This window comes from Trematomus bernacchii, unplaced genomic scaffold (genome assembly GCF_902827165.1).
Source record: "Trematomus bernacchii unplaced genomic scaffold, fTreBer1.1, whole genome shotgun sequence".
Classification (NCBI taxonomy): domain Eukaryota; kingdom Metazoa; phylum Chordata; class Actinopteri; order Perciformes; family Nototheniidae; genus Trematomus; species Trematomus bernacchii.
Window position 1 is genome coordinate 12,539,769 of NW_022987689.1, and position 22,272 is coordinate 12,562,040.

The 22,272-nt window shown below is 43.8% G+C and overlaps 2 protein-coding genes across 2 annotated transcripts; both read right to left on the minus strand.

The window, feature by feature from the left end:
• Nucleotides 1–1,188: 1,188 nt before the first annotated feature.
• LOC117488972 (solute carrier family 22 member 13-like) lies at nt 1,189–3,345 on the minus strand. Its single transcript, XM_034138165.1, has 4 exons — nt 3,136–3,345; nt 2,265–2,373; nt 1,652–1,858; nt 1,189–1,334 (listed from the first exon to the last, which is right to left on the minus strand). Exons 1-4 carry the CDS (start codon nt 3,191–3,193, stop codon nt 1,265–1,267), a joined length of 444 nt encoding a protein of 147 aa, XP_033994056.1. The 5' UTR covers nt 3,194–3,345; the 3' UTR covers nt 1,189–1,264.
• Nucleotides 3,346–3,543: 198 nt separating this feature from the next.
• Nucleotides 3,544–5,279, minus strand: LOC117488617 (solute carrier family 22 member 13-like). The gene is made up of 3 exons (XM_034137625.1): nt 5,059–5,279; nt 3,768–3,936; nt 3,544–3,673 (listed from the first exon to the last, which is right to left on the minus strand). Exons 1-3 carry the CDS (start codon nt 5,246–5,248, stop codon nt 3,544–3,546), a joined length of 489 nt encoding a protein of 162 aa, XP_033993516.1. The 5' UTR covers nt 5,249–5,279.
• Nucleotides 5,280–22,272: the final 16,993 nt, after the last annotated feature.

Below are 22,272 nucleotides of genomic sequence, written 5' to 3' on the forward strand. Positions count from 1 at the left end.
GGTGCTGTTCACCAAGGCCCAGGAAACGGAGGACAAGATGCTCACCTCGATGGAGCGCCAGGCAGCAGATGGAGCGCCAGCAGCACCAGGATGAAGTGTGGGCGCTGCGCCATGAGGAAGCGTCGGCGCAGCGGCAGGATGAGCGACAAACTGCATTTAATAACAGTTTATTTGGTATAGTTTTTGTAAATACTGACACACGACACACAACGTTGCACTAAGGTGTGCATGCTGCTGGGAATATCCCTACACCTGGGACAGTTTATTTTATATTGTTATTACTGTTATGACTTTATTTTATATATAATGTTTACTGACATGTACAACTGACACTTTATTTACATTTAAAATTGTTCTATTTAATGTTATGTCTTGAGAGTGCAATAAAGAAAACCGACATGGCGATTAAGCTTATTTCTCCTGACACTTTATCTTTTGTGACCTGTGTAGCATCCTATACATCACATGTAAGTGATTATTCTGATACCATCATGTTTCATCGGTTATAAACTGGCAAAGCTTTATTTGTCATTTATTTATCATCAATGTTGCAACCTTGTGGGGGAATGGCAGGGGCACATACACAAATATGACAATTTATATAATTTTAAATATTATTTGACCTAAACTTTTAATTCCCCCCATTTCACACAACACAACATGGAGTCCACTATGGGCCAAAACTAACATGTATGTTTGCATAGTGTTTATGGCAGACGGATGCAGTGGGTCTCAGGAAGATATATAATAAAGGTGGGTTTGCTGCTGAGACTCCCTACAGCTGGGAGTTTATTTTATATTGTTATTACTGTTATTATATAGTACAACTGACACTTTATTTTATATTGACAATGTTTACTGACATGTACAACTGACACTTTAGTTACATTTAAAATATTTCTATTTAATGTTATGTCTTGAGAGTGCAATAAAGAAAACCGACATGGCGATTAAACAGATCCTGTATCAGTTTTTCTTCTTCTCTTGTTTTGTAGCGGGTTGCAAACAACTTTAAGGTGCTTACCGCCACCTACTGTACTTGTAATCTTCCCTCAGGGAAAAGTACTCCGGTGTGAACGCGATCTGTACTAAGTACCCTGGGGTTAAAAGCGCCAGGGCTCTTAGTGCCGGAACTAAGTACAGGAAAGTACTTGGTGTGAACGCGGCTAATGAGACCAGTAGTTGTATGACAAAGCAAACTTTTAACCACCCGTCTCTGCTGCTAGCAGAGAAACATGGAGCAAGAGTAACAGAAGTATTCAGTCTACAGTTTGGTAGATATGGTTTGTGCAAACTTCTTTGTTTCACTTTGGCTCTTCAGCGTGGTCTTATTTCTGTTGGGAAAAGGGAATAAACAGAAGAGTATATTAGTTACATGTTCCCTTTTTCTGGAACAAAATTAATCCTGTATGACAAATACGAATATCAATTAATTACAAATATTAGAGGGTATGTTGTTCGTGTCTTCATATTGCCTGACATGCAGTACTTTGGAGATGCGTGAAAATAGCTAATATTGGTCAACATAAAAAAAAAATATATGATCTCATTTGGAGATGCTAATGAAATGCTGTTATTCATTCTGAACAAAAATAAAGCCAGATGTATTAATTGTGCAGGGTGTAACAAGGAGACACTGTCGGATGCTTACGTGTTGCCCTCAGCCTCATCGGTTGAATCAGGAAGCTCTTTCCTCCTGGTCTCAGGAAGAAGGAAGCCCAGGGCTCCACTGACCAGTGTCAGGCTGCTGAAGACTACGGTGGGTATGGACCAGTGGTACACAGCCAACATGTTGAGCAGTGGAGCCAGCAGGCCACCAACCCTGCTGGCAATGGAGCCCAAACCAGAGGCTGTTTGTCTGAAACACAGTTTTAATAGAATTTCACAGCCTTAGAACTATTTTTCAAGACAGTTTGAGCCGTTGAACTAACTGTAATGCTCTTAGTTGCCAGAGAGTTGACAAAATGGTCTAGAACACAGGTTTTCTAAAGATGTGTCTAAAAATGCAACTTTTGTGTTAAATGTTCGGAATTTTTTGAATATTTACTTTTGTCACAACAGGGCAAAAGATTTGTTCATTGTCTGCCTCATGTTCCCTTCTCCCATTGGAGTCAATGAACTCAGACCTACCACTGTTCTCTTAAAGACGCTAGGCAGGGGGGAAACCCATAAGAAAATGTACTCCGTTTGCTAAACCGTCTTTGGTGTTATTCTTGTGAACACTGGCGAATATACCAATTACTACAGTGAGATGGGAGGCTTACCGAAAAGATGTTGGGAACAGCTCCTGAACATACACATTGCATATGGATCCTGCCCAGTTAATGAAAAAACGTCCTGAAGTTGCTAACGTGGTCATAGCAACAGCATTATCTTTGAAGATAAAAACACAGTGTCAGATAATTAAACAACTACAATGTTACGAGATGGGTGTTTGATTTTAGAATGAGGCTTCCAATGTTATCGAGAAATCTGGAAAAAGTTATGGTAACACTAACATCCCTTAAATACACCATGAATATCTGAACGTAACCCTTAAATGAGCATTCACACATAAATATGTTGGGAAATTAATTGGTGGTATTTTTACATTACACCCATATAACACTTTTTGCACCCATATTACACATTAGAACAACCCTATTACACCACTGTTACACCATTATTACACCCATGTCACACCTATCAGACCCGTATTTGACATTAATATTACACACATATTGTTATTAAATCCATGTTACAGCAATATCACATCATAATTACATCGGTATTACACCAATGTTACCCCATATTACACCCATGTAACACAAATACTGTATTACACGGTTATTACACCAATATTATAGATTAAAACACTCTTAATACACCTGTATTAAACCTATATTATACCCATGCTACACCCATGTAACACTGTTAGTACACCAATATTACAACCATATTACACTGTACTGACACTGTTACAACCTCAATTTTACACATGGACACAGCCTTTCAAATGACTTTATCCCAAAAGGATACAGAAACCATTTAGAGGTAATGTTATGGTGCAGTCACTAACTAACCACCATTGCTATCCTTTGCTACTGGCCGCTAGTTAAACTAAACATCATAGAGACAACACCCAAAGTGCTTTACCTTGAGGAACAGCTAGGATTAAGAAGCATAAGAATCCCCCGATCAGAAGAGTTGACATCAGTGACACTTTTCTCCCCAGTGCTTCTAACAGCCATATGCAAAGGATATGAGCTGGGAGTTCAGTCAGACCAAATATAAGCTGCGTCAGGAAGATGTCCAAGCCAAGATTTCCAACATTGAATGAAAGGGAGTAGTATGTAACATTCAAGGAGAACCTGATGATTAAAAAAAAAAAAGTATTTAGCATGTTGAAAAATAAGTTGTTAAATCAGTAGAAATGTCTTTCTGTTATAGTAATTACTTAATAAATAAACACCATGCGTTTTTTTTATTACCAGTATGACGGTAATATTGCATTTACGTTAAGTCTTGATACAATGGTAAAAAAATAAAAACTTTTTTTTCTTATTAAGGGACCTTTTCCAGAAGAGACTCTGGAACAGTGCATTTGTTAATGGCTGCCACTTTGGTAATCAGCTGTTTAGCCTCCTCTGTCCTGCCTCTGTCCAACAACCACCTGGCTGACTCTGGTATAAACCTGTCAGAAACAAGAAAATAGGCATTCTTTAATAATCTGTCATTTCAGGGAAACGTCTGATTGTAATATAAAAAGAGTCAATACACACACACACCATATGTAAATAGCAACAACTGCCAGTGGAGCTGCTGTAATTAGCTGAGCCAGTCTCCAGTCTCTGATGAAGTAGATCATACCAGCCAGGAGGCACTGTCCAACTGCTCCAAATAGCTGAGTAATACATGCTCCCCAGGATCTTTTGGACACCCCGATCCACTCAGTGGCTAGAAACGGGAAATACATTAGAGTAAACCTTGAATTTATTACGCCAACATCCATATACGTATGTGCCAAGAACAATAGAGACCTTAAAAGGACAAAATATACAAAAAAGTTAAAAGACAGGTTTGATAGTGAACACGTGAATAAAATAGCCCAGGAATGGCAATATTATATATGTGAAGAACTCATCTAAACGTGAAAAATATTTAATTAAATTGAGGTAATAGCTAATAAAGCGAATAAAAGCTAATAAATCAAGCCTTAATGTATACTGCATGTACAGTAGGAGCCAATTAGCGCTACGGATATAAGTAGGAACCAATGTTGGCTTTTGCTGGAAGGCTAAACTGTTTTTGACCACACACACACACACACACACACACACACACACACACACACACACACACACACACACACACACACACACACACACACACACATACACATACCTACGCTGATGTAAAGTTATTGTGCTGTAAGTTTCATTTTTGTACAGTGATGGAATAAAAATAATTTTATGAAGAGAAAGGTCTTTGTGAGTAGCTAGTTAACTGTTAGCATCAGCTAGTTTGTTACCTAAATGTTTTAGCTACTGTTACAAGTGTTTACACAGAGATTCTACAGCAGTATGTAGTACATTATATGATTAACATTAACTGTACTGACTGTTGTGATTTTATGATGAACATTAGCTTTTGTCCAGTGTGTTTGGCTACGAGTGTTAGCAGTTTAGCTAGCTAGCCAGACATCTCCCACTGTGTTCAGGAAAATAAATTGCTATTTGGAAAAAGATAAATAAATGAATGTGTGCCGAGAAATTAAAGGGAAAATTGAAGAGTTAAAAAAAAAAGAAAAAATTATCTTTTACTGTAGCCAATGGGATGAAAGCAACAGCTTGTGGTTGGCGTGGGTAAGGGACTCCCTATCCTTTCTCTTGGTTTTCTTTCTCTTTCCTTTTGTATTATTGTTTACATAATTTGTATCTGTATATATATATGTCCCTCTGTGAGGGTAGAAAACAATACAAAGTTGGTCACAAAAAAAAAAACAGAGGTTACATGGCTTGACAAAGATAACCCAAAAGAATAATCTTTTAAAATGTAATATTATGTGGTATACTTTACCCAATATGACGCCATTCAGTCGATAACCGCCATAGCCAAGTCCCAATATGAACTGGGATGCCATATACAAAAAGAAGTTTGGACATAATCCAGTCGTGACAGTAAATATGAGCATCACAACGACTGGGATCTGAGCGGCTCGTTTACGACCAAACCTGGAAGAGATACCTCTCTGGTCAGCATATGTCATATAACCATGTCATTCTTTATATGATAGGGTTCATCGAAAAAGACCATACAGTACAGCACAAAACAATTAAGTATTCAGACATAGATATTTACTAAGAATATGTTATGGTCTATTTAAACATAAGGCATTACATTAGATAGTGATAAGCTTAATATATACAAAAACATCATTTATAGGGTACTTTCTATTGGGAAGCTGTCCCCAACCCTGACATCTAAATTTCAATTTCTGTAAATAACACTTAAATAAACATTCTTAAATGTTGTTCAATGGTGTATTTAGAAGATCTTTATGATTACATTCAAACAGAAGTCGGAATATTTAGATTTATTGTGGGTATCATTTTTTAATAAAAAAACTATATTCAAAAAATCATGTCCCCAGTTTTCATGTCACTACCGAAACACAAGGGGTTTTAGTCCAATGGCTGAGCCTGGTTTTTAGCCACACCCCTGCACTTTTGACTAGGCAGTGATGCTGCATCCCTGTCCCTCTTGGCTGAATGGCAAGTAGCTATATCCCATACTTTTGATATAAATCGGTTCCAAAATCTGAAAATCGGCGTGTAACCTTAAGAATTGTCACTACCGAACACATATTATCTTCAATTATGTAAACTTTTTCGGGGTTTTATGCAAAGTATTAGGTTTTTATGTGTGTAAACCTCTTCAAAAACGTGTATGTTAGCCATGTACTTGCTAGCATTCTTTAGTTATGCTCAATTTAAGCTAGAATCGTCACTACCGAAACAGTCACTACCGAAACAGTGACTACCGAAACATATGGTTAAGTTTCGATAATTGACATGATCGTTTCGGTAGTGACAAAATGGAATGGTAAGCAGGTAAATCCCACCATTTTGAAATAAATGTGTTTTAAAGTCTGAAAATCAGTGTGTTACTTTAAAGGTCTCTTATTATACTATTGTTAGGCATATAGTATAGGTCTCAGATATATAAAAAACATGTCTATGAAGTGTTTTGCTCAAAATACCAAACAGATCACCAATTCTAGCCTCATTCCCCTCTATTTCAGCCTGTTACTAAAGTGCTGATTCTGGGTCAGTAGCTTCAAACATTCACACTTCAACATAAGGCATGTTATGAGTTAAGATAAGCAATAAGGTTGAGGGAATATGAAACAACCTTGAGAACAAAATACTGTGGTCACTACCGATGTTTTGTAAAAAATTAAGTATATTGAGTTATCAAATAAAATGATATGATACTGATTGGTTTAATGTATGTTCAATTTCAACAATCATCAACTCTGGAATCAATATGATCAGTATTATGCATTTTACTAACAAAGTTTGCATTATGATTTTTATGAATTGTATAAATTGAACTTTGAAATTTGATTAAAAATTCACTTATATTAATGTAATTGTGAAAACCCTCAAGAAATATTTGTTAAAATACTATTTAATCTTAACAGGTTAATATAATACTTTTTTACTACAGTGTATGTACTATGTTTCGGTAGTGACCATTTTTGGTAGAGGAAGAACATTCCAATACAGTCTGAAAATACGATATCAAAATGTACGGTTCTTTTACTAGATATGTGTAATTTAGATATGGTACAAAATATATATGAACAAAGTTTTGGGAAAAAAACATAGAAAATTTCAAAACATTTCCAACCTGACTTTGGTCCAATTCGGTAGAATGGCCCATATATGTTACACAAAATGAGAGGCATTTTGTATATATATATATTTTTAGATTACAAACGTTCCATGTCTTAGCCTTAGACCTTTGAAAGAAAGGTCAAGACATATTAAAGGTAGGGTTACCTTTGAGAGGGGTTTGAGAAACCAGCTCGAGATACAAGTTGTATGAGAGATTGTCCCTCATGTGGATCCGGTTATATCATGAGCTACGACCAGCACACGGTATGCGAATCCTGCCTGGGGTCAGAGCACGCGTACGCGGCTCTCAGCCAGTAGGTCGCATGCACACACTGTGCCCGTCTCCCCTCGGACGACAGGAAGCGTAGAGCGGACGCTCTCGCTGCTGCGGCCGAGGAGGACGATTGGCCCGTCCAGGTTTTCGAGCCCGTGGACGGAAGCCTCATGTCCCTGGAGCCGAGTGCCGGGCAGGAGTCGGACGACTCCTACCCCGCCTCCCTCCACGGTTCACCATATGGTTCTCCCCTCCCTCCTCTCCCCCGGACGGGGGAGACAGAGTCGGAACAGGGTGCCGACTTGGCGGCCGAGCACGCGGTCCCCTTCTCCGTCACCACGGCGCTGCCGGCGATAGGTGGCATCTTGGGGGAACTGCCGGGGATCATATGCAAGGCGGCCGCCTGCAGAGGTCTCCCCGTTCCCCTAGCTCAGGAGAGGTGTGCTCCGGACGATATGGCCGGAGTTTTTTCGCGGGTGCAGACGGTCAGGAGTGATCCGATCTGGCTACGCTTCCCCGCCATCAGGAGGTACCAGGAGGGGGCGGCGGCGAACCCGAGGACCCTGAAGGCTCCGGTGGCCACATTTGTTCCCCTCACGAAGGTGGAGGGGTTCACAGATGCTGGATTCCCAGCCACCCCTTCGCTGGAGCCGAGCCTGACGGCGTTTTTTGGGGTGAGGCAGGCCAACATGATCGCCGGACGGCGCCCTACGTTGGCCTCCCCCAGGGACCAGTATGTCGCCCGCCAGGCCGACCGGGTGCACCAGTGTGCCTTTCAGCCGTCGGCGGCGGCAAACAACATCGCGCTGCTCTCCAACTCGGTGGTGACGCTGGTGGAGCGGTCCACCACCTTGGCCGAGGCGGCGCGAGGCGGCGCGAGGCGGCGCGAGGCGGCGCGAGGCGGCGCAGTTTCTCTCCACGGGCTGCGGAAGCGAAATGCTTGATGGGAAACGACTCGCTGGTATCTCGAGCTGAGCGCTCATTGGTGGTTTTTACCCCGTGCTGGTGATGAAACTCTCCATTGGCTCGGCAAAAGTGTGTTGTTGTTTTGTGTCAGTTTTACGTCGCCACTTCCATTCACATTTTTCATCATTGTTCCACAATGTTTATCATCATTAAATTAATATCTATATATTTTATACTATACTTGCACTGCTTACCGTTGTCATACTTTATATATCTTAGCATATTCATACAACACACTGTTCATACTAGGCTAGGCTACTGTGTATATCTAGTGTATTCATACCCCTCACTGTTTTTTCATCATTCAATTCATTCTATATTTTATTCTGTAGATTGTGTACATTACTTTTCACTTTACTGCTTTTTGCACTCCTGGTTAGAAGCTAAACTGCATTTCGTTGTCTCAGTACCTGTAGTCTGTGCAATAACAATAAAGTTGAATCTAATCTTGAGCAGGAACAAATGTATTTACTTAGTACATATCTGACATTAACGATTAAACACATTTGTGCATTCTTTATAAATGCAAACCGAGTCAAGCCGACTCCGGAGGTGGCGGTATGCACCTTAAAGTTGTTTGCAATCCGCCAAAAAACCGAGAGAAGAAGAAGAAGAGGAAGAAGCCGACTCCGATCTGTCCGACTTCAGGCGAGCTTTTTGAGACCTCCCCCGGCTGCGATCGGCTATTCTCGTCTACTTTCGAGGCGAGCCGCAGCTCGTCTCAAACAAGCCTATTCACAGCAACCGCAGCCGCGGCGTCAGCGCCCGTCGGCGGCGGCAGGGGCTCCGCCCCGCGTCTCCGCTCCCCCGCCACCCCAGAGACGAAGGGGTCTCTCGGCGGTGAGTCAATGGGGAGTGAGGCACTCCCGCTCTGTGTCTGCTGCACGAGAGCCTCCAAGGAAGCAGAGCCGCTTTTGACGTGTTGGGGGGGATTGTGAGAGAAATAAAATGGGTTCATTTTCCAACTTTTTGTCTGAGTCATCAGTATCAAGTGTTTCTCACATATCCCCCACTCTATGTAAACCAGCTGTCTATAACCTATCGGTTAGTAGCCAGCAGGGTTCGTTGCAAAAGCCTGCACTTTTTAATCTATCGGTTAATAAACTGCAGAGTTCGCTAACTAAGCCAGCTGCCAACAATCTGTTGATTAGTAGACAGCAGGGCTCGCTGCAGAAGCCTGCTGGTTTTAACCTATCGGTTAATAAACCGCAGAGCTCGCGGCATTCCTCTGTCCGAGATACGTCTCCTACACACGGTCATAATAAACCCATGAGCGCCGTTATAACGCCTCATGTGGACAACACTGCATACATCTCCATTCATCCCCTGAGCGTGTACACGCCTCATGATGAGAGCCAGAGTGAAACGCAGCGTGTGGAGGCTCCCTCACAGCCCTTTCGCTCCAGGCCCACCTTGGGTTGCCTCACGGGCAGCGGGGCGAGGGCTCTGATGTGGCTCGTCGCCATGACGACCACAACACATCTCGAGCATGTGCGCCCGCTCTCAGAGTGTTTCTCAGAGTGTTTCTCAGAGTGGCAGCGCGTGTGTCTGATGGACAGATGGATGAGCAGGCTGATCAGCAGAGGGTACACCCTGCAGTTCGCCTCTCCCCCCCCCCACAGTTCAATGGGATACAGGAAACACTCCTGTCATCCCAGGAACAGTGTCTTGCGCTCCAGGCAGAGCTGCGGGAACTCCTGTTGAAAGAGGCTATTTCCAGGGTTCCTCAAGGGGAAGAAAATCAGGGGTATTACTCCCGCTATTTTCTTGTCCCGAAAAAGACAGGGGGAATGGACCCATCCTCGATCTGTCAGTTTTCAACAAGGTAATAATGAAAAGGCCTTTTCACATGCTGACGATCAGACAGGTGCTGGAGTGTGTTCACCAGGGAGACTGGTTCACATCTATAGACCTGAAGGATGCATACTTCCACGTACCCATCATCCCAAAACACAGGAAATACCTGCGTTTCTCATTCCAGGGAATATTGTACCAGTACAACCCAGTGGCGTAGGCAGAAATCAAAGAGTGGGTGGGCCCAAAAAAAATCAGGTAGGCCCAGCCCGTTCAAGACCAAACATACTTAATATGTCCTAAAATGCATTTTAACTGAAATAAGCCACCATTAAGCCAACTATACTTGGCTGATTGCAGAAAAGTTTATTCAGACAGACATATATATTAGAAGTCATGTTACAGGCACACAACACCAGCACAGTAGCCTATAACATGACACGGCTGCCGCTGCACAAACACACAGCTGCCAACAGCTGCACAGCAAACACATGCACAGCATCAACAATAAAGCATGGATACACAGAGCGGTGCGGACATACTCATTCTGGAACGGCGGCCACATAAACACGCACACAAACATTGCGTAAAATCCAATTGCTGCAAAACTATCAAAAAACAATAACTGTAATTAATAATAATTTGTTTCCAAACATACTTAATATGTCCTAAAACGCATTTTAACTGAAATAAGCCACCATTAAGCCAACTATACTTGCCTGATTGCAGAAAAGTTTATTCAGACGGACACATATATATTAGAAGTCATGTTACAGGCACACAACACCAGCACAGTAGCCTTTAACATGACACGGCTGCCGCTGCACAGCATCAACAATAAAGCATGGATACACAGAGCAGAACATACTCATTCTGGAACGGCGGCCACATAAACATACAAACCAAAAAACAATAACTGTAATTAATAATTATTTGTTTATTTGTTTGTTTATTTATCTGTTTATTTATTAGTTTTGTTATGTTTTTGTTTTGTTTGTTTGTTTTTCCATTAACACATGTATTACTTTAAGAAAAAAAGAAAAATATATATGTTAAAAATTTAGTTTTTGGGAGAAAGGGTGGGATTAAATACATTTCAACTTCTTCATATGGACCCTTTTCGGATGTGTAATTAGATCATTTGTTTATATATAATTTAGAATCAGTAATATGTTTGTTTATCAATTTGACACTGCTTAAATTTGTATATAATTCTCATGTTTCATTTCATTTTCATATTTTATTTTTTGTTTTATTGTTTTACACATTCTAAATAAATCTAATCAAATAAAAAAAAAATGAAATATACTATATACATGTAGCCTACAGTCCAAATACCTTTGATGGTTACAGCAGGAGTCGACGGGGCTTTGTGTTGAACACTGAAATAATGTCCTTGTAGTCCAAGGATTCAGTCAGTTCTCTTTCAAAGGAGAGCAGGGACAACGAGTTCAGTCTGTCTGTGTTCATTGATGCCCTCATCCCCGTTTTTACTCTACTGACAGTAGAAAAGACTCTTTCCACAGTACAGCTTGTTATGGGTAACGTGACGAGAGCCCGAAGGAGACGATTCATTTGAGGGAAAATGTCAGTGGGACATGAGTCGAGCACCTCCACGAGTGATGGGAAGGTTATGCCCGCTGTCACCTTTCTCTTTAGCTGCTGTACAAACACTTCGTGTTCTGCATCTTCCACACAGATGGAAAAGTGTGTGCTGGCAGGCTGAATTGATTCATTGTTACCAAAGGTGCTAGACCGAGGTAACAATGCAGCAGCGGCTTTCATAAACCCGTATGTGTCCGCCTTAAAACGAGTGTCCAGTTCCATAATCTGCCTGTCAAGCACATGATTCATAATGTTTTTTAGGTCGGAGTTGTCCTTTACAGGGGAGGCTTTGCCCAGGGTAGATTCAATTTGCGAATCGCCAAACTTTCCTGGCAACCTCCTTTTTCGCGACCCAGTGACGTCCCAGTTAATGATGTCGTGTTTCTTCATCAAATCATCTGTCAGTGTCAGAAGTTTAATGAAGTCAGCTTCTGTTTTCCTCAATGTATTGTAGTTTTCCTTAAGACCTTCGATTAGATCGATGCAATCTGTGACTGATATAGTGGAACATTGCAGGCCTTTTGTTGCGTAGTCACTCATTTCAAACAGCCTGTTGAACATGACGAGAATAAACACAAATTTCTTCGTCTGCATCTGCTGAAGTAGAGAGTCAGCTTCGATTTTGGAGTGGCCGGAGCTCTGAGAAAAATCAGCCAGTGTCTCCAAAATTGGTCCAAGGAGTGTCAATACTTTACTGACAGCACAAGACCATGAGCTCCATCGGACATCACAGGATCTCTCCAGTTCCAAAGTTGGTTTCCCGGGACGCAACTCCTTTTGGATTTCAATAAATCTAGCATGTCTTCGGGTCCCCGTCATGAAACTGTGCAGGTTGTTAATGACATCAAAAAATGTTGAAATGCCGGGAGAAACCTTTGATGCTGCGCACAGGACGAGGTTTAGGCGATGGGAATGACAATGGACATATATGGCGTGGGGAAACGTTTTCTTTAAAATCATATGCACCCCTCCTTTATTGCCGGACATGACCGATGCCCCATCGAAACCAAATCCAACGCACAAGTTGGGGTCAAGCTGCAAAGGCTCCAGCACTTGCAGGATTTTCGCTGATATGGCATTTGCGTGCATGTCTCCAGTCTCCAAAAAACCCACAGCCCTTTCCTTGATCATACCTTTGTGCATGTATCGGATACATACTGCCACAAGCTCTCGTTTAGACACGTCTTTGCACTCGTCTGCCAAAATTGCATAGAAGGTGTCCGTCTCATCATGCAATTCCGTCTTTATTTTTCGGATGAGTAAAGAAGCAGCTATTTGCAGAATCTCATTCTGGATATTGGGGCTTGTAAGTTTCCCGTTCCCCGGCAGGTCGTCCAGTCGCCGTTTAATTTCTGGGTCATAGTGAGAGATCATTTGAAATAACTCCAGAAAGTTGCCTCTGTTCAATGCCTCTTCGTTTTCCCGATGCCCACGTAACGGAATCCCCTGCTTTGCACAAAATAAAACGAGGTCTATTACTACCTTAATGTGCTCTCTATTCCTTTCCACAAACGACCTGTTGCAAGCATCGTTGTTCAGCTGGTTGACAATATTTCCCCGTCCTGGTTGATGGCTTTGTCTGAAGCCTTCGGTTTTGCCGAGCGCCGCGGAATGTGCCCTGCTAGCCCCGTGTTTCACACAACACTGTGAAATGTGTTTCCAGTCTTTAAAGCCCGTTTTTATAAATCGGTCCTCAGTGGTAGCTTCGGGAAAATGTCGACATGCCTTACAAAAGACATCATCTCTTGAGGTGCTGTATTCCAGCCATGGGAAAAGTCCATACCACCTGACAGAAAAACACCGGGGCTTGCCGGCTAAAGTTGTGGGTGGGAAAGAACCGTGTTTGGGCTGTGTCGCTGGTTCATCTATTGTGGACAAATCTGATGGGGCCTTGATTTCCAAACCAGCATCCTCTTCCAGCTCCACAGAAACCGCTGCTGAAGTAGTCTGGGCTGCTGAGGATGATGTCTGAGCGACTTCAGAGTCATCCTTCTCCGTTCTACGTCTTTTTGTTAAGAATTTTAATAGAGTACTTTGTTTTTCCATGTTGTCATTGTCAAGCTAGTTTAAAACTTTCAAGGCTATAACAATGAATTGGCGCCTGCGCAGTGGATGGAATCGGAGCGCCGCTCGCGCCCGTGGATGCGATTGGCGGGAGTGAGAGTTCCAAATAAACTGACGCTAATATCTGAATTTGTAAAGAAGTAGTAAGATACAATGATTTTCGAAAAATAAAAAAGTATTGAAAGTCAGACAATTTACAATATGCTACATTCGCTGGCTGCTGTGACAGATTTTCCAGATACTTTTTAAGCCTTTTGGTGGGTGCTGACTCGTAGCTGTGGGTGGGCCTTGGTCCCTCATGGTAAATATTCATGTTATGCTATATTCCAGGGACTGTGATGCGCCATTCGCATGGCGCAATAGGCATGGGTTATTATCTGAGCAGGTGTGTCTGTGCTTCTTGTACCGGGGGGACCCAGTGGGGCGCAGACTACATCTTGCTTCGCCCTTAACCCAATAGCGATAGCCTTAGAGGGCGAAGCCATATACTGATAGAACTGAAGTTACCTACTGTAACTCCAGCTTCTATGAGTATTGGCGTAGCCCTCTAAGTTCTGGGCCCCACTGGCTCCACGAATAGCTGAAGAAAAGTTGTTTTTGTGTGGGAGCAGATTATCGGGCCTCCTTCCTATTTATACCGGAAGGGAGCCCGAGGGTAGGGCCCACCTTGCGGGCGGGCGTGGACTACAAGTGTTTCAGTGCTGCGCGGGTGCGCAGGGGGATTACCCAATAGCGATAGCCTTATGGCGCGTTTCCACTACAGCGCGGAGCACGGTTTAAGAGGGTTGTGACGTCAGCGGCCCGTTTTTGGTTGCGTTTCCACTTGGCCTAGTACCGGCCGGCGGGTCCTAATTCACAGTTTTTCTGGCCTCATAAAATCGTGGGTCTAGGGCCAGAGACAACGAGGCTGAGTCGGGCTGAGTGGGTGCTGCGGGAGTGTCTGCGTGCGCATCTCTCCCAGATGAGCTGAACAGTTTTTTTGCACGCTTTGAGAGCAGCCGGGCTGTGGAGGTGCAGAGGGACCAGGAGCTACACTGCCCTTTTGTTTTAAATAGGGCAGATGTGTGTAAATCCTTTAAAAGGGTTAACCCACACAAGGCTCCTGGACCTGATGGCATCCCTGGCCGTGTTCTCAGGGTGTGTGCAGTTCAGCTGGCAGAGGTGTTCACAGACATCTTCAACAGGTCCCTGCTGCAGTCTGTAGTCCCCACATGTCTTAAACACTCCACCATCGTTCCTGTCCCCAAAAAGACAATCATCACCTGCCCCAACGGACTACCGCCCAGTAGCACTCACCTCCACCATAATGAAGTGCTTTGAGCGGTTAGTCAAATCATTCATCACCTCCTCCCTCCCTGACTCTCTGGACCCCCTGCAGTTTGCCTACAGAGCAAACAGGTCCACTGATGACGCCATAGCCCTCACCCTCCACACTGCCCTCTCACACCTGGACCCGAAGAACAGGAACACATATGTGAGAATGCTGTTCATTCACTACAGTTCAGCATTCAATACCATTGTGCCCTCCAAGCTGGCCATCAAGCTCAGAGATCTCGGGCTCAACAGCGCCCTCTGTGACTGGATCCTGAACTTCCTGACGGGCAGACCCCAGGCAGTGCGGGTGGGAAACATCACATCCTCCACCCTGATTCTAAACACCGGTGCCCCTCAAGGCTGCGTGCTCAGCCCTCTGCTCTACTCCCTGTTCACCCACGACTGCGTGGCCACACACAGCTCCAACACCATCGTGAAGTTTGCTGATGACACGACCGTCATCGGCCAGATCACAGACGATGACGAGACGGCGTACAGAGAGGAGGTCGAAAACCTGACATCTTGGTGCCAGGATAACAACCTCCATCTCAACATCAGCAAAACAAAGGAGCTGATTGTGGATTACAGGAAGCAGCAGGGAGAGGGACACGCCCCCATCGCCATCAATGGGACTACGGTGGAGAGAGTCAAAAGCTTCAGGTTCCTTGGGGTCCACATCACTGAGGACCTGACATGGTCTCTTCACACCACCACCATCACCAAGAAAGCTCGACAGCGGCTCTTCTTCCTCCGCAGGTTGAGGAGGTTCAAAATGGATTCCAGGATACTCTGCAACTTCTACAGGTTGAAGTAAAAAGATATGATTCTACACTGTATTGAAGTAAACATGTATTATTTTGAATTGTATTTTAGTGAACATGTATTGTTTGAACTGTTTTAGGTAATCACAAACGGGTTTTGATAATCACTTAGAAAAAGAATGTTATTCTCACTTTTAAACTCATTGACCTAGAGATTCTGTGTGTCACACACCAACATCGCTCCTTATCACCCCTAAAAGCCAGATGTTGTTGTTAAGTCATTAAAGACATCGTTAAATAGGTGGAGAAAAGTTTAAATGTCTGAAAAAAGGGATACTTTATGGGGGAAACCCCGTGGGAAGGGAATGTGAGGTAGATAGGGTGGAGATAAACGTTGACTTTTGACCTGGTGTAACTTAGGATCTCACGTGCTGGTCAGACCTCTGATTGAACCCGGCCAGAAGCGAATCCAGCCAGTCAGGACACTTGGGGGAGGTGGTCAGCTTACACAGCTCCTCCTCACGGACTCTCTGATTCGCTTGGGAGGAAAATGGGAAGGAAGAGTTGACTGATCTCCGCCCAAAATAGATACGAATACTGATGTTTTTGTATGTAAAAATGCTTCTGGTTTGCTGAAGGCTGGTCTAGAGACGTGTAAACCGCATCCCAAACCTGAAGTCTGTACTTCTCGTTTCCTGAAGGCTGGTCTGTCTACCTGTAAACCGCATCACAAACCTGAAGTCCGGAGTACTCTGTATAACTTGTATACTTGTTCTATTTCCTACCAGTAAACTCAGATAATTGTTATAATTTTTGATTCCGGTGTTTTCAATTCCTTTCTGATTTAATAGAGGCCAGCCTCATTCAACGAACGGCGCGGAGAGGGGGGCTATTCAGCCACCAGAAAAGTGTTCTACTCCAACAAGTGGTGACCCCGAAGGTGATGAGAGCTGGCCTCTAGGAAGAGACACCGACAGCCAGGGATCGGAATCCAGTCCAGGGGAGGACAAAGAGACACTGTTGACAACTGAATCAAGCGCGCTATACACAAAAGGTGAGCAGACACCTGTTTTGAATATCAAAAATCTGTGATTGATTATACTAAAACTTTAGAGTTGTCAGCAGCGTTCTCACTGTTCTTAGTCACGGTGGGAAATACAATACATATTCAAGTTGGAAAAGTTTGATTAAGTGCTTAGTGTCGGGTATTCAGTCCTGGACCTAGAGCAAGATAGTGTTTGAGAGAGGCGGGTAGATCAGTCCCGGCCCTTCACTCACTAAATACGAAGACTGCAAGGCGGTAAAAGAAGTATAGGTTAAATTCCCCGTAAGTCAAAATAACATTGATTAATACGGTTACTTTGCAGTGCTTCTATTAAAGACTACGAAGGTGTAAAAAACAGAAGGGTTAAATTCCCCGCAGATCATGATAAGATTGATTAATGCGGTTACCTTTCGTGGTGCTTTAAATGTATAAAATGTCTGTAATTGTTATATGGTGGGTGAGACAAGAGGAGAGAGACGCGACCTCCAACTAATTATTTGGAACGACCGAATCTCATCAAAACTCTTGTTGTGGGGTTGATCAGGCTCATTAAACGTGACGATAAAGAGATTTTGTTGACTGAGTTTTAACTCCTGGCCTGAAGTCGCAATCGCCGTGAGGGGATTGTAGAAGCTTGCCTCTGGAAGTCACGCTATCTGTTGAAATAAACATCGCACAATAACAATTTGCCTGACTGTACTCTGTGAATATATGAAAAACTCTGTGTGATTTTTTACGTCAAATCTGTGTAATAATTGAAATAGAAGAATAATTGACACAAGGGGACACATAGTTGATGAGCCAAGTGAGTGAAGGCAACTTCATTCGTGGTTAGCTGCTGCTCTCTGGTGGCGAACAGGGAGTGCTACAACATTCTGAAAAAAGAAAAAGAAAAGAAAAAACATTTAGAATTAAAAGCACTAAGTGCCCAGTATATTAAATAAATACAAACGAACACGTATCAACATAAGTCAGATAATATAAACGAGGTCAATCATGGAAGGAGATTTTGGAAAAAATAAAATAGGAGCTCCAATTTCCGGAAGCTTCCGCGAGCAATGGGAACAGACGGAAAAATTGATTTTCAGCGGAATCAAACAGAGAGACAAGAAAAAGGCTGGGGCAGATCTGAGATTCCTAAAAAATAAAATGATTAAGGAGGACAGAGTAGGATCAGATGAGACTTTGGGGAGTTTAAGCTCAGCCCTAAACACATATGAGCGACAGCTCGTAAAGAAACTTGGAGACATGAACGGGCAAAAGCCTGGATATTTTGGCCGTAAGACACTAAACAAAGACAAAGAGACGGTAGATAAATTAAGGAGGATTTGTCATAACGCAGCGCTCGCCATAAAGGGAGCGGCTGTTCTCCTCCCTGCAATAAAACCTGAGATTGTGAGAACACCCCAAACACAGAGAGGGGAGTTTCAACACTCTAGTGACGTTGGCACTCTCCTGTGCCCTCAGGACATTAAAGAAACACCAGTGTCAACAGTTCCACCTACGGATAAAGACATATTTGACTTTATTGCTAAACGCCTCGAATATTTTAAGGATGTAACAAAAAATGAAACCTCAGTCTCTGATAGAGGAGATATAGGGAGGCAAGCTGTAAATGAGGAGGGCATACCACAGAAGGTTAGATCAGAGGAGAGGTCTCCAGCTGGACCTACAGGAGATGCGCCTGCTCCCATCTCTTCTCCCCTAATCTACCCGAATTTAGATGATTTATCCACGCAACCCCCCCCCTTATTTTCTCCCTACCCCAAGCGCTCCTCCCGTGTCTAATTTACAAATGATCATGTCAGACACACCCTCCGATCCAGAACAAGACATAGCTACGATAAGAGGGGGAAATTTTAAAATAGTGGGAAATGTAGCATTGACTCCTTTAAGGAACACTCCCGCCCCAAAGACAAGACCAAAAGATAAGAGTAGCTCTGCCTCAGGTGGGGGGTATAAAAGACAACAACACAGCCCATCAGACCAAAGAACAATAGAGCGGAGGGAGCAGTTTATTTCCACACTGGAAGAAACAGCAAAAGACCAAGTAAAACCCACAGAGGAAGAAATATTACACATGGCAGAAACCTTAAATAAGAGGGAGAGAGAGGAACAGCAGATGGGGGAAGTAAGCAGCAGAGGGGCTAGGGACCCTGGAGCAATAAATTATATGACAGCCTGTGAAGGAATGGAGGATGATGGGAGAGAGCCAGTAAGTAAGAGGAGTGGTATTGATAAAACAGAGAGTCAGGATAGAACAGAAGACAGATGCTCTGAGGAGGAGGGGTCGAGTGACCCTTTCAGAGGCAGAGAAGCCCAGACCCACTATTACCCAGTCAGTGAAAGAGGAGCAGCTGGAGATGAAAGAGATAAGTGTTACTCTGAAGAAGAAGACAAAGCACACAGACAGAGCTATCAGGAACATGTTCAGCAAGGATTAATAGAACAGGAAGAGAAGCAGGGCAGGAAGAGAAGGAGCAAGGTTAAAAATATATCTCTGACAGGAACAATCACTGAAATGCCTGAAGAACAGGTGATTGGACTCCCCCGTATGATGTTAAGATCCCAACACACCTCAGAAAACCCCACGTCTCATGCCTTTATGGGCCCAGCATTACAGGCGCCTTTAGTGGTTCTCCCTAGTGGGAATATCGCTTACCACCCTTTCACACTGGGAGACATACATGCTATAGTGGATAAAATGCCCCTACCTACTGAGGGAGGGAGACATTGGATGAGTAGGTTTGCTGATATGTCAGTAGGACAAACAATCTGCCTTGGAGATTTCAGGAGAGTATTAGCACAACAGACTTCCCACTATGAGGTAGAAAGAGTTGAGAAAAGAGCAGGAACAGAAGCAATGAATGATAACAGGCCTTTCTCTTCCAATAACATACACAGCTTGGTGAGCAAAGCAATGAGAGAGCATTTCCCACAGACAGGGGGAGGTTACGGTTCACTGTCCTTCACGTTTACACCCGGAGAGGCCGCCGCAACCATGTTGCTCAGGTCACGCCAAGAATACACAGCGGCTACTGACTGTAGTCCCGATAATAATGACCAACATAAACAAATGTTCCGTAAAGCAATAATGGCAGCAATACCTGCCGAGATTAAAACTCTTATGGAAGACAACCCAGAAATAGATCACATAAACACACAGACATGGGAGCGTCATTTGGCCCATCATTTAGGCAAATTTAACAAACAGCTCAAAAAGAATAAAACCGAGGAAGAAGAGTTGAGAGTGCAACTACTCCGTACTCAGTTAGATATAGCCCGTAAAACAATCCAAAATGAGAAAAAGGGTCTCAAACAGCTGATTGTTCATCCAGTGGCGCCAGCAGGACAGGCACCGGGGCCGCAAAACCCACAAGGGGGTTTTCCCCACCCAGGTCAGTCATATAACCAGGCCCAATATGACTACAACAATGGTTTTCAGCAACAGAGGGGCGGGTTTAGAGGCAAAACTGGAGGTAGAGGAGGGTTTGAAACAGCTGCAGGAGGGAATCTAGAAGAGGTGTGTTTCACCTGTGGACAGGCCAACCACTGGTTCCGGCAGTGCCCACTGGGACCCCCCCAGAGAGGGCGGGGAAAAGGGGCACCGAGAGGGCGTGGACAATGGAACCGACAAGAAATGCAACATTTCCAGAAGCACCAGCAGGCAGCCCCACAGGCCCAACATCAAGACCAAGGTCACATTGCACCAAACGCGATGGCCGCCCCCTATGGCCAGTTTGTCCAGAACGAACAAGAATATGACCTACCACAATGAGGTCGCCCAGAGAACTCTGAATGTATGGGCTTAGCGGATCCGTACATGGACATGACTGTAGAAAACTCGGAGCTACCATTCCTTGTTGATTCAGGAGCTAGATATTCAACTATCAACTCCCCCAACTTCAACACGTGCATTTCAAGAAATACAGTCTCAGTCATAGGGTTTTTGGGAAAAATAGAGCAAGTACCGCTCACTACGCCATTAAACACCGGAATAGCAGGCCAGATATTTTTCCATCAGTACATTCTGGCACCCCAAAGCCCGGCTAACCTAATGGGAAGGGATGTTCTTGTCAAAGCTAATGCCTCCATCCTCTGTTCCCCCGATGGACTAATAATATCGTTCCCAGATGGCACTCGTCTCAATTGTTCATTATTCAACATAGAGTCAGGTTCTCAAATGATGTTGGCCCAATCCACTGAAGCAGGAGCAATTCAGTATGCCACTATATTCTGGGGGTTGCTCGATCGGCCCCAAGATAATACACCAGGACTGTTTTCCATTTTTCAACAATGGAAGCCGTGGATTAACCTCCTCAGGCCTTATGGTTCCCCTCCAGATCCTCCCCATCTGACGCTAAATTATGACAGACAAGACGACCAAAGTTATGACTATGCGTATGACCAAGAGGTGTCTATGTCCGTTTGGAAAGTAACCACAACCAATTTATTTGTGGGAGAAGCGGGGGTGGCTGCGTCTGTTGACCTCACTGATGAACAACTATTTTGGTACCGTATGACAGCTGAAGCTACACCACACATTTCATTAGCTCTCAGAAAGGGCTATGAAGCAAAAGAACTTGGTCCCATGGTAAAAACACTGCTAGAAGTTAAAGATTGGGAACCAACTCAGATAGCAGCACTCACATACTCTCCCTCACACAACGCATATGCTCTAAAAATCTGCACTCAAGAATGCCTCTCAATGGAGAGACACGAAGTGGATAGGTTTCATGGTAGGGAGAAAACTGACCATGCATTCACTGAGGATATGTTGCGTGACCTCCCGCCTGACCTGTGGTCAGCTGACTCTCATGACGTAGGTTTCTGCTCAAAGGCTGCATCAATAACATTTGAGGTGAGCAGCTCTATACCTATAAAACTGTTACAGTACCCTGTTAAACCACAGGCCAAAGGGGGTATTAGCAGGGCAATTGAGGGACTAAAGAAAGCGGGAGTGTTGGAACCCTCACAAAGCAAGTGGAATACTCCAATACTCCCGGTACCAAAACCTAGCGGGGAGTACAGAATGGCCCATGATTTGAGGTCCATTAATGCTATCACGACTACAGCTCTGATACCAGTTCCTAACCCATACACAGCTATCTGTAATATCTCACCTGAACATACATGGTTCACCTGTATTGACCTGGCCAACGCTTTCTTCTGCATACCTCTAGCAGAGGATATGAGACCTATTTTTTCATTTACAATGGGCGGGGAAAAACTGCAGTACACGAGACTACCACAAGGTTTCAGTCTGTCTCCAGGAATATTTAACAAAATACTCAGGGAACAGCTAGACGGCGTTTCATTGCCAGAGGGGGTGGTAGTGATACAGTATGTAGATGATCTTCTCATTGCAGCACCCTCCTCAGCCTCTTGTTTAGAGGCCACCAGGAACCTACTGGTTCGCCTCCACGCAACAGGGTTCAAAGTCTCTAAGAAAAAGCTACAATGCACCCGTAAAGAGGTGACATTTTTGGGCAGAGTAATCTCTCCAGCAGGTACGGGCATGTCAGCAGCTCATCAGGAGCACATTTTACATCACCCCAAACCCAAGAC